Genomic DNA, 17,527 nt, shown 5'->3' on the forward strand with positions numbered 1-17,527 from the left:
ACTAGAATTGTGTATTCATTGGTGCTTTGCATTTAAACTGTTAGATTCAATACAAACTGCATATAAAAAGTTAGTTAATGCTGCAGAATTCCAGAAAAATAGAAAATGTTAGTTCCAGAAATTCAGTTTTACKTCAATTTAAGGAGTTTTTAAAAACTATGTTTTATTTGAACTTGATAATTCTCCAGAGCTGAAGTATTTTGTGTAGTGAAGAGCACATTTATTTATTTTTTTTTCCTAAATCTCAAGACAATATTCTGTATTGRTTTGAGTTCTGAAATCCATCAAGAGCGATCTCCTTACAGAACATGACAGTCTGAAYGGGCAAAAAGCATTGCCATCAAAACCCCTTGACAGGCGTGAGCAATATTTCCAGCTGGAATGAAGATCCCTGACACTTGGAAGAGTAAGAAATGCACGGAGATACTAGTTCATGTTTTATGTAGTTTATTTTGATGTCTCTCAGGAGTTCAGCTTTGAATTTAAATTTAATTTTGTTGAGGAGTCTTTTTTAATTCAACTGAGGAGACACAAACCTGTAAAATTTTCCCTGGCAGTCAACTCTGAAAACCTGTATTTCTTTGTTCTTATTGACTACTGGGCTTTATTAAAAGATTTTATTTCTCATATTTGCAGTAATTTTTGTAGTGATACATATATTAGTGGAATACAKGGACATTTAAATGCATGTTTATGCATGCACATGCATATATGGATGGATTTACATAAAAAGCCATTATACGTAAATAAAAAATGAGCTCCTCTTTCTTCGTTCTGTGAAGAGGGTGAAAAAGAGGTGTGAGGCAGATCTCTTCAGTAGTTCCTTCCTTTCCCCCTGTTATGGTTTGTCTTGGGTTTAAGGCAGCAAATGAGACAAACAAAAACTTTTTAAGTTATCTTCCCTAGGARCACTACACTGTGGTTTGCACATGCAGGCTGGGAAGAGGTTTTAACTGAGACTCCAGTTTTTGAAAACTCACAAGTGATAGAACTTGAGATTCTATTTATCACATTATCACCTTTATACATGCACACTTCTCAGTTTCATAATTTTCAAGAACTGTGAGGTTTTAGCGCTTCTTTTTTGAAGGCCACTTAGTATTCTTATAATACTTCGTTTTTGAAACAATGGTTTCTTTCTATGCAAAGGATTGCTAACAGTACTTGATGCAAATATGCAAAATGAGCTGGAGAAATGAAGCAGAACATCAAGAAGATGGGGAACAGGGTGAGTTTCGTCTGCATTACTTCAGTCATTTGCAGGTTAGACCTGGAAGTCAGAACTAGCTCTCTTCAGAGATGGTGGAAAGAAACAGATCAGATGAATCATCCTCTGCAGGTTTTCTCTGTTTTCTCTGTTTTCTCTGACTATGCAGAATGCTTAGGAAAACTGCCTCAGAGATCTTGCTTTTTTACTTGTAGTCAGCTGACATAAATCCCACCTGCATAAACTGCTATTTAATATCACAAAGTCAAACTTTCTCATCACTGGGAAATGTTGTGTTAGAGGAGAGATGAAAGGAAGTCCTCCAGGGCATTGCATGCTCCTCTTGCTGTTGGATTGTCCTTTTCCTGCTTCTTTGTTGCTTCCACCCTTTTGGTACTTTGACCAGCAGCAATTCTGTTAAACTACATGAATGTGATTCCTCCTTAGATACCASATACTTCCTATATGGATCTTCTTGGCGAGGAGGAGGAAAACTATGTCATGATGTAAGTCAGGTTTATCTTAGAATATATCTGTAAAATAGGTTATTTAAGGCCACTTAGGCAGTTTTAGTTTTGATTTATCTGAGTTGTGTGATCTTTTCTCTTATGCACACACATGCATAAAGAAATTGATATTAAAAGAGGTTTTTAAAAGAAATCTTATAGAAACCAAGATTGTCATAATTAATGCCTGTTCAAGTTTATTGAAATTGGAACAGTCAGAGCCTGCAGAAATCCCTGTTGCTGGGATTATCTGATAGCATCTGAGGTTTGATAGCATATTGTGAGCTAGAACAAAGTAGTTCTTCAGCRGATTTCACACTGTCAAAAGAACACAGGAGCCAGATTTCTCAGCTTTATTGTGGACTTTAGAAAGGAGTGTTCCTTAGTGAATACAGGTTTTTCATGTTGCTTGACTCGTCTTACTCTACTTTCTTGAAATTTACCTACTAATTCATTARTTGGCTGGAGTGCAAAATACAATTGTAATTCTGAAGCAGTGGGGAAGCAATGATGTCTTAAATCCTTACTCACAGTATTTCCCTGTCAGAAATGATGCTTTGAAGATATTTGCTGGAATCTAAGGAACTCAGAATTTCTTCTGTATTTGCTAGAAGGAAGTTCCTTCAGAGGGTGAATCTGAATCCCTCTCTGTTGGCCATGCAGTGAAATAAAATACCTGAGTTCAGACATAAGWGTAGATGCTTCTTGACTATCTGTTTTAAACTCAGGAACTGTGCTATATTTATTGTTAAAGTTACTCCTGCAAGATTCCAGCAATAATTCTGTAAACAGAGTTTTCAGCTAGCCAATTAGAATTTGAACAGCAGCARAAGGTATGATATTTCAGACATTTACATAAAGCTTCTACCATTTTAATTTTCTTCTCTGTGATTTGAAAAAGATAGCAGGGAATTTTCAGGATATATCTGTGTACTAAATGGCAGACAGAGTCTCTGCTCCTTGTATGGATGCTAATTCCAGTGTTTGTCTCTCATCTGGAAGTCAGATGCTCTTCTTTTTTTGCTTAATGGCRTATTTTGTTTAAAAGATTCTGTGGATTCCTCATATTTACAGGGGATTACAGGGRTGCYTTCTCTCAGAGGCCRCCAGAAGCTTCTCRTATGTCTGACWGAGCCAATGCCAGCCAGCTCCAAGAGATACCCAGAGCTGGCCAATGCCCTTCASGGGTGGTGGTAGCACCTCTGGGATCATGCATAAAAGAAGGAAAGTTATTGTAGAGAAGCAAGTGGCAGCCAGAGAAAAGTGGCGGAGAGAGGAAGCAGCCCTGCTAACTCCAAGATCAATAAAGAAGAAAGGGCTGGATGTGCTGGTTGCTTTGCATAAAGACCATTGTGTGGCAAAGCTGTTTCCCTGCAGCCCGTGAAAGATCATGGTGGAGCAGAGATCCATCTGTACACAACCCCATGCCAGAGCAGGGGGAAGCCTGAGGGAGGCTGTGGCCCCTGTGCTGGAGCAGGCTCCTGGTAGGACTTGTGACCCCATGGGGGATCCATGCTGGAACAGTTCATGAAGAACTGCAGCCTGTGGAAAGGATTCACATTRGAGAAGTTCATGGAGCAGTCTGCTGAGGGAGGGTCCCCATGCTGGAGCAGGGGAAGGAGTCCTCCCTCTGAGGAGGAAGCAGCAGCAGAGACAGTGTGTGATCAATGGGCCACAAACCATTCTTGTTCCCCTGCCCTGCAGGGGGAGGAAGAAGACAATCAGAAAAAAGTTAAGTCCATGAAGGAATTAACTCACCCCAGGGTGGTGAGAAGGTGTTTTCAGGATTTGGGTTCTCTTATCTTGCTCTGTTTTACTGGTATAAAGTTAATTTCCCCAAGTCAAGTCTGTTTTGCCCATGACAGTATCTGCTCAGTGATCCCCCCCGGCCCTTGTGTTGAGCCATGAGCCTTTCATTATATTTTCTCTCCCTTGCCCAGGTGAGGAGGRGAGTGATAGAGYAGYTTTGGTGGGCATCTGGTGACCAGCCAGGGTCAACCCACCATTTTAAGAAATAAGAAAACTTGAAATTGATACAAGTATCAAGGTTGATTTCTCACGGTGTTTTCTTGTCCTTTGTGCCTTTTTCTGAAGTTAGCAACAGTTGTATACAGAGTGACACCATGTGTTAAGGTGAAGAATTTCACTTTTTCTTGGTACTCTCATCCTTTACAGATTGTTTTGTTGTTGTTATTATTTCTAGTATCTTTTAGTATCCTTCAAATGGTAAGATTATCTGTATGCTTGCTTTGTCATGCTTTTTATTTTCCATATGTGCACACATTTTACAGCTCACCTAGTTATGCTCACTAACTAAATATCTTTGGAGAGTAGTTGCAGTTTCAATAAACAGTTTCTATTACTGATAAATTTGTGGTTAGTTTTTGTTCAGTAATTTAAGAAATGCCTTCTAGAAAAAAGTTGATGAATGTCGCTGGAAACCCAGGGGGGTCTTCTTAGGAAGATTGCGCTTGTAAAGGTGCTGATTGTGGGGATCTGTGGTAGGCATATAGTATAATGCAAGGAATGGAAGGGTTGTCTCTATTTCTAGGAAAGACATAAATGGCRAATAAATAAAAGACAAAATTGAAAAGCAGGTGTTTTTATTGAAAGGAAGAGGAGATACTTTAGGYCATTGTGTAGAACACGTTGCAGTCAGGCACATAAAAACATATAAACCAATGTTTTGCTGTCATTATAGTTTTTGAGATGATTCAACATACTGTAGGGTAAAAGAGAGGCCTGCACGTGTTAGCATTACCTAGTCATGAGCACCTSAAGAWCTTGGAAGTCAAATCCAATTTSAGGATATGTGKGCCCCAGCAATGACCCCTGCTGATGTTGCAGGTGTGGCAATGTGCTGCTGGCTCYGTGCTCACMGGGAAGAAGGGATTCAGCTCTTGGGTGCTTTTTTTCTGCTTGAAGATAATTTTCATTTGTCTTGAGGAAAAATAATTAGGCTGTAGAAGCCAAATCTGCTCAGGGCCTGTCAGTTTAAACCACAAATCAGTCTGTGTGTGCATTGAAGGAAGAGACAAGGAATGCTAGTTGGAAGAAAAATGTTTTTTTCTTACCATTGGCACAAAAGAAGAGGTGCTAGGCTGAATCACAGAGGCCTTGTTTGGTACCTGTAATGTAATCTCTCTTTTTTCTTGTTTGTTTAGGTTGAATTTTCYTATCCTCCCCTAAAACCTGGAGAAGGACATGACAGCCACAGTTTGCCAGAGGAATGGAAGTACTTGCCATTTCTTGCCTTACCAGATGGGGCTCACAACTACCAGGAAGGTAAGAAATGAGGAAGAAAAGTTGCGTGTTCTTCTAGTGCAACCCAAAAAAAAATTCTGATATCTGAACAGCTGACCAGTGATTTTTTTTGCTGTTAGGCTTCCTGCATTTTTTAAGTTGCAAAATACATTAGCAATGTATTTTTGTTCCTTCAGAGTTTAGGTAGATCATAAAGATGTGCGTCCTGAATCAAGAACTCAGATGTCAATAAAAACTTTTGTGTTACATATCAATTTTGTATGGTTCTAGCACAAAGCAAGGCCGCAGGCTTTCTCAGAATACTGGGAAAAAACTCTCTTCCATTAATTTAGAGATTCTTAAAATGACCTGCAAGTCATGGAAAGCCATGCCAGTATGATAGTGTGAGCTTTTAAAGTGTATTTGTTGACAGAATAAACATAGAAATATTCATTTGTCATATAGTTACCAACAGGTTCACTACACTTGTTCGTTTAGTATTGCATTTATTCCTTTATTAGCAGTTCTGTTCATTGCTGACATTTATATTCGTGTCCAATTGTTTCATTTTTTTTTTCTGCAGAGCGGACAACAAGRAAGTCACTTCAAACAGCAAAATCACAGAAACACTTTAATACTGCCTTTTTGTTAACTTGATGTGCTTAGTTTCCTTATTGTACAGCTTTTGAAGATTCCATTTGGAAATAAAAGAAGTTTATCAAAATAATTCCTTCCCTAGCAGCAGTAAGAATGTCTCTGCTCTTGATCACAATTTCTACGTAGTTAAATACATAACAAGAAGTAGGCTACATTCAAAGCTTGGAAAATCACATGCAGCTGCATTTACCTGTTCTCTTTTGTCTCAGTACCATTCCAGTTAATACTCAACTTTGAGCATTTTTATTGCTGTACTAGATTACTGTCAATGTTTATTTTTTTTGGTAAGGAGGAAAAAGAGTTGGCGGGAAAGCAGAGATGCATCTTTGTGTTTTGTAGGCAAGAATATACAAGAACTCTGATAATAGTTATATATCACTTACTGTAACTTTATTATGTTAATGTTTTTTGTGTTTTAAACTTATTCCCATGGATAATTGCATTTGTGCAAAGAGGATGACTTGGTACAGGAAATTGTCTTACYGGGTTTCTAAAACCCTAGATGATCTCCAGAATATAAACTTGATCAAGGGATTAAGCTTTGTTAYRAAAAATCCCCTCACTGTTTKATATAATGCATATGGGATTATCTCYTCTGTTACTGAACCAAACAGAAAATTAATAGTTGATTTCAGAAAAGATTTCACTCATATTTTGAAAGGCGTGAACAACTGGTTTTCTTTACTTAGGAATTAGAAACTTTTTTCAGTACTAGTAGGTGTGTGTGTGTGTGTGTGTGTGTTGTGGGTGTATGTATCTCAAGTTATAAAAGTTTTTCTCTTGTCATATTTTATAGATTTTTTTTTTCTTCTTCATTTTGTACTTGCACAGAGACAGTAATTATTTTCTGTAAGATTAGGTTTCACAAGTTCTTTTTGTTAGTATGTTAGTGGTGGTGGTGGTGGTGGTGGTGGTGCAGATATCTACTTTAGCAGTGGTAGCAGCTACTCTAACCTTTAAATTGTGTGTGTCTGCCTTGGTGTTCGGACTTTTTTTTCCTATCTTAGTTGTGTTTGCCTTCTTAATGGCATCACATTCCCAGCTGTATACATTGACTCACAGTGCCTTGCCTTCGCTCCTTTGTACTGAACTGGGAAAGCATCATGCCTGTAGGTTTCAGTGGTGCTTCTCTGTTGTCAACAGCTGCTTCTGAAAAGCCATGTCTTGGTCTTTGGCTTGGTCTGGCTAAATGTGAAGCTGTCCTGCACAGCTGGAGATTCTTCCACAAATTGCACTGCAGAGTGAAAGCTAATTTGGGTCCTGCCATAACGTTATAGGTGACCTTTTCCTTTTATTTTTTTTTTCTTCCTAGTCTCAGAAAATACGTGTGTGCCAGTATTTCCAGCAATAAACCTTTTATAAAAAAGGATGCTGAGAATAAATATACTGAACTCTTGATAGTGACTTACGAAATAATGGGTTTTTTTTCTAGATACTGTGTTTTTCCATTTGCCACCGAGATGTGGGGATCGAACCACAGTGTATGGTGTCTCTTGCTATCGGCAGATTGAAGCAAAGGTAACTTTCTGATATTCACTAATTGTGAATTAGTTATATTAATGAAATAATAGGCTTGATGTGTTAACAACCCTAAAATTCACTGGCTTGCATTACACCAGCAGGCAAAAACTGTGTGATTTTGTCTTATATTAAAAGTCTGTGAAAATGTGTACAGTAGGTAGCTCCAGAACTTGAGAACTAATCTTTCCATGATCTACTAAAATCATCCCATATCTTAGAAAGTATAATGTTAGTATAATACGTGCACTTAGAATTGAGCAGTTATTACAAATTTCTTTTTAAATTACTTTTTTTTCAGTGAATTGCCAAGACCTGAAATGTCATGTGGATTTGAGTTTTAATTTACACCCTCTGAATATAAGACTCATTTATGTACTTTGTATCCATGTTAATTATATCTTGATTATATTTCAAGTTYCTGTTTATGCTCTAGGAGAAATTTTACACATGCAGGTTTTAATTCCATTTTTATGAACTAAATTCCATGTTGATTTTCGTTCACTCATTGTTTTTGCACTAGTCTTCACTGTGTTCTGTAATTTAGAGTCTTGCTGTATTTAACTGTGCAATAACTTGGCTTTATTGTGCTCTTGATTCCAGTTTATGCTTTCTAGTAACCAATTAAGAAGATAAATAGATGTTTTAAATGAACTCTTTGGAACAAGTAGAATAAACCCCAATGTGTTTCGTRTGACAGCTCTAGCACTCTCTCCACCTGTCCTTTTTGATGTGTGGGCTGCAGTCCATACATTTTCTGTTTTGTACAGTTGAGTGAATCATTTGTCTGCATTCTGCCCCCACCATTTCTCGGTTTGCTGTTTAAGTGCTGTGATCATTTGTTCTGGCTGAGAATGTAGCTTATTTCGTGGATAAACTTTTAATTTATGGCTGACTCAAAAAAGATGCTTGAGTGTGAAACAAACGATTTCTAGGCAGAGACTTCTTAATCTGGTCCATTTTCAGACAATGTTAGAGAAGAGCAAGTGATGTGCTGTGATTTCTCTCCCATACCTTCCCCTGAGTTAAAATGCCATTTCCTTTTCCAGGYGTTGCCTTTCTCACGCTAGTCTTTTAAACAGTTCTTTGCTGATTATCACAAGTATTTGCATCTTGATAGACACAATGAGATGATGACATGTCAGTGTCGTAACTCTTTTTATAGGTAGAMTCATAGAATTGTCATAGGATGGTTTGGGTTGGAAGGGACCTTAAAGATCATCTACTTCCAACCTCCCTGCCATGGGATGGATGCTACCCTCTAGACCAGGTTTCTAAAGCCCCATCCAACTTAGCCTTGAAAGCTGCCAGGGATGGGGCATCCACAGTCTCATTGCTTTCCTAGCCAATATCTGTGTGGTCGAATKCCCTCATTAAGATGAGAGCTTGAGAGCTTCCTGTCGCTGAAACATGAGGCCTTGCCAACAGCCTCTTCCCTGAGCAGGTAGCTTGTAGTAGACCCCAGCCAAAAGGTGTCCTTTGTTGGTCCTGTCCTTGATTTTTACCTGCAACCTCTCAACCTGTTTGTGGCAGTTTCTCACAATCTATTAATTCCTTAACACAGGGGACAGCATCTGTGCCCCTCATTCCCAGCCTATCCCTTCTGAAAACACAAGAGCATGCATACTGTTGCATCGTTTGCATATTCCACCATTGAAGATAGCCAGTTTTAGGATTTAGTTTAACTAAGGGGTATTGTGTGTCAACTAAACTTGGGAAAGAATTCTTTTTGAAATTGTGTTTGGATAAAAACACTGTAATGCTTCTATTTTGCAGGCATTAAAAGTACGGCAAGCAGACATCACCCGAGAAACTGTACAGAAAAGTGTCTGTGTCCTCAGTCAGCTGGTAAGAATGTTAACTCCCAAAACACTTTCAGGCAACCTTAACAATTGTTCTTCCATATTCTTGTTTGGAACATTTGGCTTCAAATATCTCTCTAGCCATTGCAGAGCAACAGAATACTGAAGTAAAATTGAATTGGAAGGCTGTGGCATTTGAGTGAGCTGCCTTGAATTGTGGTATCTGCTTGTAACTGGAAAAGTGTCTGCCTGTTGTCATTGGATATCTGTTTTCACTTTTGATCCTTCTTAAATGCTGCTAACTCAATTTCATGTGGAAAAAATGAGGGATTTGGCCAGTATAATCATAGAATGGGTAGGGTTGGAAGGGGCCTCAAAGATCATTTAGCATAGCAGCTGGAGAGCATGGCTACTACCTTCAACTGTGAGGGAGGTTTTAGGATAGCCACACAYACAGCATATTCTTGTTTTGAAGAGATATATTTTATTTCTACCTATTCAGCAAAAGCTGCTCATCAGTAGGCAGGGAACAGAAATTCTTTTTGTGCTTAAAGCTGAAGAAAGAACTATTATTGGAGCTGCATGAGCAGTGTTAAAGCAGGAAAATACTTTTCCAGAAAGGTGTTCAGTGAGGGTATGGTATGTGCAAATGGAAAGAAAATGCAATTATCATCATTTAAAATGAGCACAGGAGAAAGATGCTRGGAGTTAGCCACTGAGGACTGCTCAACCATGTATAATATTGTGTCACTGCTGCAAGATAAGCATGGGAGAAGATTAAAGTTCAAAATGAGTGACTAAACAGTTTTATTCACTTGCTTTTGTGTTTGTTTTTCTTCCAAGCCTTTGTATGGGTTACTTCAGGCAAAGCTGCAACTCATCACACATGCATATTTTGAAGAAAAAGACTTCTCACAAATTTCAATTCTAAAGGTAACTTTGCAGTAAAGGCTACACAGAGCAGCTTTTAGTGTATGACCACAAACTTAAATGYTTTTATTTAGAGCTCAAATATTCCTTTTCCATAAGTYATTCAGTTATTCAGCTCCTGTTATATTTTATCATGAACTAAATGTACTCCCTTAATCTGACAGAGTCAACTTTCTGGTGTGTAATGAATTATGAGAATGAGTGTGATTGTCTGGCCTGTATCTCTGTTGACTCCACTGGTAAAATTTACTTTCTTTCTGGAATAAGCAATTGAAATCCTTGAAAAAGTGCRTTTTATTTATTCTGGATTTTATGTGACCATCTGCCATTAACATCTTCTGRGGTTTTTTTTGCCTTTTACAGGAACTTTATGATCATATGAATAGTTCCYTGGGCAATACTTTGTTAGAAGGGTCACAAGTTTATCTTGGTAAGTGACTTGTTTTGTACAAAACATCAGAGATGATGTTACACTAAACAACACATGCCTTTCCTGAGCATTAACAGATTAAGCACCAGAGGTCTGCGTTTCTTTATTAATGGATTTAAATAAATGTAARATGTAGTGTTGCTTTCATAATAGGAGTTAGTTGCAGGTTGAAAGCCATATTACTCTTTGACCTAACAGTCTGACTAGTAACTGTTTATCTGCTTTTGGTAAACAATACCTTCTTAGTTTTCAGATTGAACACTCTGATGGTGTGGGGTGCTCAAGCCTGCATCTACCTGTTATTTGGGATATCTCACCACCCAGTCCTGACTCTACTGTGTTGTATTTACTTTAGTGTTTCCTTAATGCTGTGTGGCAGCCAACAGGACTTAACTCAGAGCACAACTATTTACATTATTATTGTCTCTATTTTTGATTAACTTTTGCCCCTGCTGAAAAAAAAAAAGGATTTTGTATGAATTCTGCTATTGAAATAAGCAGGTTCATGCAGAATCCATAGTGGGTATCTCYCTCACACTAAAAAATGGTGACAAGAAGTAAAGTTAGCATCCCTATCAGCAGYTGAACTGTAATAATTGCTCTGTTTTTGGTGTCTCAGGTCTGTCTCCTCGGGATCTTGTTCTCCATTTTAGACACAAGGTAGGCATTCTCTACTAGATATATAAAGCACTGCATTATTTTGGGGAGCAAGATGCTTTTTGAGGAACAGAAAAATAAACGTATCTATGACACACGTGAGCTAGGAGTAAGAAGAATATTTCTGAAGTACTGCTAATTAGTCTCCTGTTTTTTTCCTCACATTCCATCTGCTTAACTTCAGTGAAAGTAATTTCCCGACYAAGGAGTTTTGTTAGTCTGGGGGATTCCTGGAGATTTCTAGGTTTGTGTGACGTTTTTTTAGTCCTGCCCCAAAGTGCAAATGTTATCTCATTTGTGATCTTGTTTCTATTTCCTGTTTCTCCTTCAATGAATGTGATAAAAGAATATTGCTAAAGTCTGTGCAGACACAACTTCGAGCATTTTTCCATGTATTTAGTAAATTTTATATCTTCTGCCATCATGGAGTCTGAGGGGACTTGGACCACTCCTTCTTTTTCCTAAATTCTATTGACATTGAKTATGTATCCTATAGCTAAAGTACAAATAGCATTTAGGATCTTTTATTGACTGAGATACATCAAGGAAACAACTTTGAGAATCTGCATTTTATGGTGTATTTGCACCTGCTCAGTAGATTTTTTGAGGTAGAACTCATTTTTGTTTGACTTCAGATGTCTGCCAGTCATACCCCAGAAGCATCTGTGTATTTCCTTGACTGTAGAGATTCTSGACAGCCACTTCTTATCTAGATGCCTCATCTGTACATGCCTAAAATTAGCTGAGGTGAATACGATTCTTGGAATTTTGCTGGGTTTTTTCAGTAATTCTGTGGAGGAGCTCTTTTATGTTTTTGCAGTTTACTGTTTTTTTAAAATTCAGGAATTGCACAATATGTTCTTTCTGCTAAGCTACATGTGATTCAAATTACACAGGTCTTGTTTGTGGAGGTTTTGGTTGTTTGGTTTGGGGTTTTTTTTGGATCTCGTGCTATTTTTAAATGTGTTCTTAGGTGAAGAAGGGATGTTGGAACACTGTTTGTCACCGGTGAGATGTATTTGGTCATTTGACAGTTATGCAGTGATTAATATGAAACTTTGAATAAGACATTATGCTTGCACAGTATTTTTGATAAATGGTACACTCACCATGGTATTTTCATTTTATGTTTTTTTTCAGGTCTTGATCCTTTTTAAATTGATTCTTCTAGAGAAAAAGGTAAATTTACATTTTGTAAATTGAGGCAGGTAGTTTAAATAGAAATAAAACTGTTAAATATTTTTCATATATAAAATAGAAGTATCTGAAGTCATATCAACAACTTTGTGTCAATACATACAAATTGGGTTRTTAGGATAAAAGAAACTGCTGCGTGTTGACCTATAAATTTGCCTCCACTTCTGCACTATCCACACTTTGCTTCTTTAATTGTGGTCCAGCCAGAGTAATAAAATGTGATGAAATGTGACCAGAGAAACTTAACCTACAGTAAAATATAGAACAGGATACRCATCATGCAGATAGGTACCTGCGTGGAGGAACTGCTAGGAAATGTGGGTACCTAAAAGGGCACATAYAGCTTTACAGAGATTCAGTTAAGTAGAACTTCTAGTTCAGGCTTTAAATAGACAGACCAATGGAAACAAGTGCTTGTGGGGTGTCCTTCAGACCTGAATTGCATGGAACCTGCAGGAGACAATGAAGAGAACTGAATCTGTTAGGTCAGCCTGAACTCGGATTATAAAATAGTAATAACTGCTGAATTCTAGTCTCAGAGCTTTCTTTGGGCTATCTTGCTGCCTTCAGAAGYGATGTTGTTTTAGTAATTTAAGTGTAATATGCAAAATGTGAAGGCAGATGTGAAATTGAGACATTTGTTTTCTTCTGTGTRCATATTAATGCCCTAGAACAAGAACTTTGAGTGAAATGACTGTGTGTCAACTGCCAGACACACTTATGCTGGGATTTTGTTTTGGTTTAGTTTAAAAAAGTTATTTAAAGTTTTGTTTCAGTTTCCYAAATGCTGCTTTTTTCTTCAGTGAAGCTGCTTTGTTAAAACCCAGGTTCTTAGAGTGCTGAGACRACATGTTAGAATTTCCTGTTAGCTGCAGCTGGAAAGTCAGTAGGATTTAATCTATAAATTATCAAAATAGTTGTGGAGGTTGTTTTTTTTTTAAGTCTTTATCTGAGGCCTAGCTATCTTTTGTGAGGCAGTAAATAAGCTGTTCTATTTTAAAATAAAAGTAGCAGCTTCTCCRAAGCTTTTGCACTTGTCACTTAATTCTTTAAGTCAGATGTACCTTGACAGTTCTCAGTATTTGTTGATGAGAATAAATGCAGTTTTTGCATTAAAGAGGCAAATGCTGAAGATGACTGTGCAAAAGGTATACTTGAGAAAATGCAATTATGGCATAGTAGGAGTCACCAGATCAGTTCAGCATTYGGACATAGCAAATACTTCACTGAGCTACAGTTCTTTCTGAAACTGCTCAAACCACAAGACACAAATGCACAGGAAGAGAGAAGAGAGAGGGTTTTCCAACTATGTTCACRTTAGTCAGACATACGAAATTGTTTTGGAGGTAACTGAATGCTTGTGGAACAAACCCGCAGGTTGCTTTGTGTCTGTTTTTCCCTAAGCTCCGACAGGAAGACAACACTTGCAATTTCAAAAGAAAGTGTTGGTTTTCTGGCACTGCCTGTTTTCTGGCAGATGTTACAGTTCCAGAACAACTGTGGGAATCTGTATGTTCAAAGACCTTAAATAAAATATACAAGAAGCCACTAGTAATGCCAATTTTCCTTGATCTGAAAAATGCTGCAGATTAATTTCCTTTAATCTKGAGCAATTTGGTTGGTGCTTTTCCACAGGCTAAAATATTTTTTTTTTACCTCTCAGCTGTTATTAGGCTGGAAGACTACTTCCAGATGGTGATCATTTGACTTTCTGCTGCCAGGACCACCCAGTTTGCTGATGTAAATKCTGTGGGCCATGTAGTGGGGCTGGGAGGGGTAAGGAACTGTGCATCCTTATAGACAGAAAGGTGGCAGAGGGACCTGATGAAATGAATATAGAWAAGTATTTGCCTTGAGTAAGTGGTACACCCAAACAGAAACCTAGACTGGAATAGATTTCTTTAAAACAGGRTACTTCTTTATAGGCTTAATTATTTCTGTAGGCTTAAAAATAAGCTTGGCTAGGAATGCATGGTGTCTGAGAATCTWAACCTGTGGGAGTATCATAGGCTTTCTATTGCAGTTCATTGCTATTATATCATGCATTTTTCATGCATACATTATAAAGCAGCATCTTAGAAGTTAGACATTTTTATTCCCATTGGAGTCAGCCAAAACTCTTTCTACAGATGAGCTGCTTGTTCTTCTCGTCACGCTTTTTCAGTGGTTGTTGCAATTTGAATTCACCTATGTTGTACAATTTTTCTTTTTCATATGTATAGGATAATATACATGGTTTTATAGTTTACATAGTTTTATACATGTTTTTAGCTTGGGTTAAACCATTAAACATTATTTAGTCTGTGTTAAGGCTGTGTARGTCTTTCTCTTGGTTCCATCAATTCACTAGTTTGTAGGCTGACAAATGCTAGTGTGACATGAGTTATTATTCATCAGTCTCTACTAAAGTGTCTTTCTTTCTTACAGCAGAATTCTCTTATTAAGACCAAGTCCACAAACTTGCACTTTTAATTTCATCATCCACATATTAAATAAACTGGACTGCAAAGTCATAAAGTTAGATCACTCTATATTCCTTTGCATTCTTGATTCCTCGTCATTTGSGTTTGGGTTGTTTAGGTTTTGGGGKTTTTTTTTCTCCTTTTCCCCCCTTTTYCCCTGAGGGMCTGTTTTGAATAAATTCSAGTAGTAATACTCAGATCTGAATTCYGTTTCTTCTTTCACTGCTAGCCTTTGACATCCCCATTTGAATTCCTAACTAATTTACTAATTCTAGTCTCTCTGATTTAATTAAGGGGATTCTGYTTTCCCATGTTATGCCTTAAGTGCTTTACCAAAGTTAGTATCAGTCATGTCTTCTGTTTCCAAAACACTTTCTTTTGTTACATACAAATATTAGTGTAATAAATGCATACAGCATTTATCCTGTTTTTCATTTATYTACATATCCTTAATATAACTCCTTAAAAGAAATGCATTTGCRTAGGTTTGTGTCAGTGTTCTGGAATGGAGATTATTTGGCCTCTGATTTATAATAGAGRATTTAATGTGCTACAAATGAGCAAGAATTTATGCAGCATGCCAGGAAAAACTTTTTTCTGTCAGTCCTGCAGTAACCCGATCAATTTGGAAAAAAATCGTATAAAACAATAGAAAAATCTGAATAACTGACAAGTGTGTTACAAACACATGTATATATGTGCGTGTATATATCTATTATGTATGACAAATATTTTGTAAAGATTCTATTTATTCTATTCTAGACATATTTAAATATTTACTTTGAACTGTTGTAGGAAGTTTTGTTAGTTAACAGACTTTCTAATATAACATTAAAAAACAGTGCCTCRAATAGTTTGCATGGGTCATTTGTCATGCATAAGTGTAATGTTATTTTTCTCATTCTCCCCTCCCTGATTCCCCTTTCCTCTCTTGCATTCTCTCTTCCTCCCACTGTCCTCCTCCTACCACCAGGTGCTGTTTTATATTTCTCCTGTAAATAGATTGGTGGGAGCTCTGATGACTGTCTTGTCACTCTTTCCTGGTAAGAAGAGAGGTTTGGACTTCTTTTTATATGCTTTCTGGTGATAACTGGGACTGATTGTGCTGTCACATGGATATCAGCCCATGTAATAATAAAGTTAGTTGATATGTTGCCTGAAAAATTGGTGACTTGTATGCATGTCCATGTACAATGTACACACCTCCAACACTTACTACTTGCACTTTATGTGTTATGTCTTGTGCTTAGTTGGAGTCCCTGGATTTTCTGTATTGTTGCCTGTAGGTGACATAGATGGGGCCCCTGAATAAGTCAMACATTCATGTTGAGTTCCTTAAAAACCTGAAATATAAACTTTTCCTTCTAAATGTGCTCTTAAAAATCAAACAAACATAACCCCTAACCTTCCTAATCCTTAGCTTCTAACCAGTCCTCTTAAACCAAAATGTTAGGGCAGRTTCTTTAGGAGACAAAGTGTGGGGTTTGGTTTTGGTTTTTTAACACAACCCCTCCCTCCTCAAAGTAATGTTTAAAAAAATKATTTCTATTGTACACAAGAGCACTTTTTGTTTTGTCCACAAAAGTCACTTAAATTTTTATTGAGACACTGATGTTTGTGTGTGCTGTTACTTTCCAGGTATGATTGAACATGGTCTTAGTGACTGCTCCCAGTACAGACCACGAAAGAGCATATCAGAGGATGCTGGCTTGCAGGAAAATACCCCACGGTTAGATGACTATGTTTCTGTGTCTGCTGCTGACGCTTCAAATGCAAACTTAGGAATGGGAAAGGGAGACAGGAAGATGACAGGAAACAATTCACTGGAAGTTCAAAAAGCAAACGTGCCTTTCTCCCAGCCTGAGAAGACTTGCAATGGAGCTCAGTCCTCCAATGATACTGTGCAGCGCTTGAAAGTTCCTTCTCGTGCTTCTCCAGCCTCCTCAGAAAGTGACTGGGAGACCCTAGATCCCAGCATTTTGGAGGAGTCTAATTTGAAAGAAGGAGAACGTGAGAATGCAGYGTCAGAACAGGCAGAAAATCTTCGGAGCAAAGGATTGAGCTCCGAAGGCCTTCCCATCACTGTGCAGCCCCAGGCAAACACAGGGCACACGGTGCTTGTTCAAGGGCTGGTGTCTGGCTTGGAAGAAGACCAGTATGGGATGCCACTGGCTATTTTTACAAAGGTAAGCATGTTCTTTGTGGTACCTGGTAACTCATAAAGGCTTTTTTTTTTTCAGAAGTGGCTATTAAYTTTGGTTACTGAACTCCAGGTACTATAAAACACGTATGTGTGGTCTCTCCTGGGTAGGTAGAAAGGCCCAAGTGCATGTCTGGGAGGGTCATGCACATGCACGTTTGCATTCTGCTTTTGTACAGATACCTAAATACTATTTGCTGTTCTGTGTGAGAGTAATGTGCAGCCCCACTGTGGTTAATAAATCATATCTATCAGAAACTACAGTTTTCTCTTGTTCTGGACTTTTTCATCTAACCTATAGAGGGTAAGATCAGAGTGCTTCAGAAGCCTTTAGATACCTTAATCTAAACTAAAACTCTGAAATCTCTACCTTTGCAGACACCTAATTCTACCTTTTCCACTTATAAGTTACGTCTATGTATGTACTTTTTAATGTATATGTGTATATATGCACAAAAAGCGTATATAAATGTATACACACTCACACACAAAAGATAAAATTCCACCTTTCTATCCATGATAATTATTTATCTGTGTCTTTCTTTGTGCATGGTGCTGAATTGCTGAATTTTAAGCTTTCACTGTTGCCTAACTGAACTCCAGGTATTCCAGAATCTCTAAGGAATCTGATAGKCATAATCAGATAACAAGAAATAGATCTGATTAGCAGGGCTGGTTAGTAGGGCTAGTTTCCCATAAAAATCAGGTAAAATGCATC

At 37.7% G+C, this 17,527-nt stretch overlaps 1 protein-coding gene across 1 annotated transcript in view; it reads left to right on the forward strand.

Annotated features, from left to right (window-relative positions):
- AVL9 (AVL9 cell migration associated) overlaps window positions 1-17,527 on the forward strand; it is a 39,281-nt gene that overhangs the window by 10,671 nt on the left and 11,083 nt on the right. The window contains exons 2-10 of the mRNA XM_057367706.1: window positions 4,878-4,998; window positions 7,046-7,131; window positions 8,908-8,979; window positions 9,777-9,866; window positions 10,227-10,293; window positions 10,913-10,953; window positions 12,091-12,129; window positions 15,583-15,652; window positions 16,248-16,795. Coding sequence (XP_057223689.1) covers window positions 4,878-4,998; window positions 7,046-7,131; window positions 8,908-8,979; window positions 9,777-9,866; window positions 10,227-10,293; window positions 10,913-10,953; window positions 12,091-12,129; window positions 15,583-15,652; window positions 16,248-16,795 — 1,134 coding nt within the window. The remainder of the gene's footprint in view (window positions 1-4,877; window positions 4,999-7,045; window positions 7,132-8,907; window positions 8,980-9,776; window positions 9,867-10,226; window positions 10,294-10,912; window positions 10,954-12,090; window positions 12,130-15,582; window positions 15,653-16,247; window positions 16,796-17,527) is intronic.

The sequence above is a fragment of the Malurus melanocephalus genome, unplaced genomic scaffold (assembly GCF_030028575.1).
Source record: "Malurus melanocephalus ecotype Western Australia unplaced genomic scaffold, MMel_1.1 scaffold_83, whole genome shotgun sequence".
NCBI lineage: Eukaryota > Metazoa > Chordata > Aves > Passeriformes > Maluridae > Malurus > Malurus melanocephalus.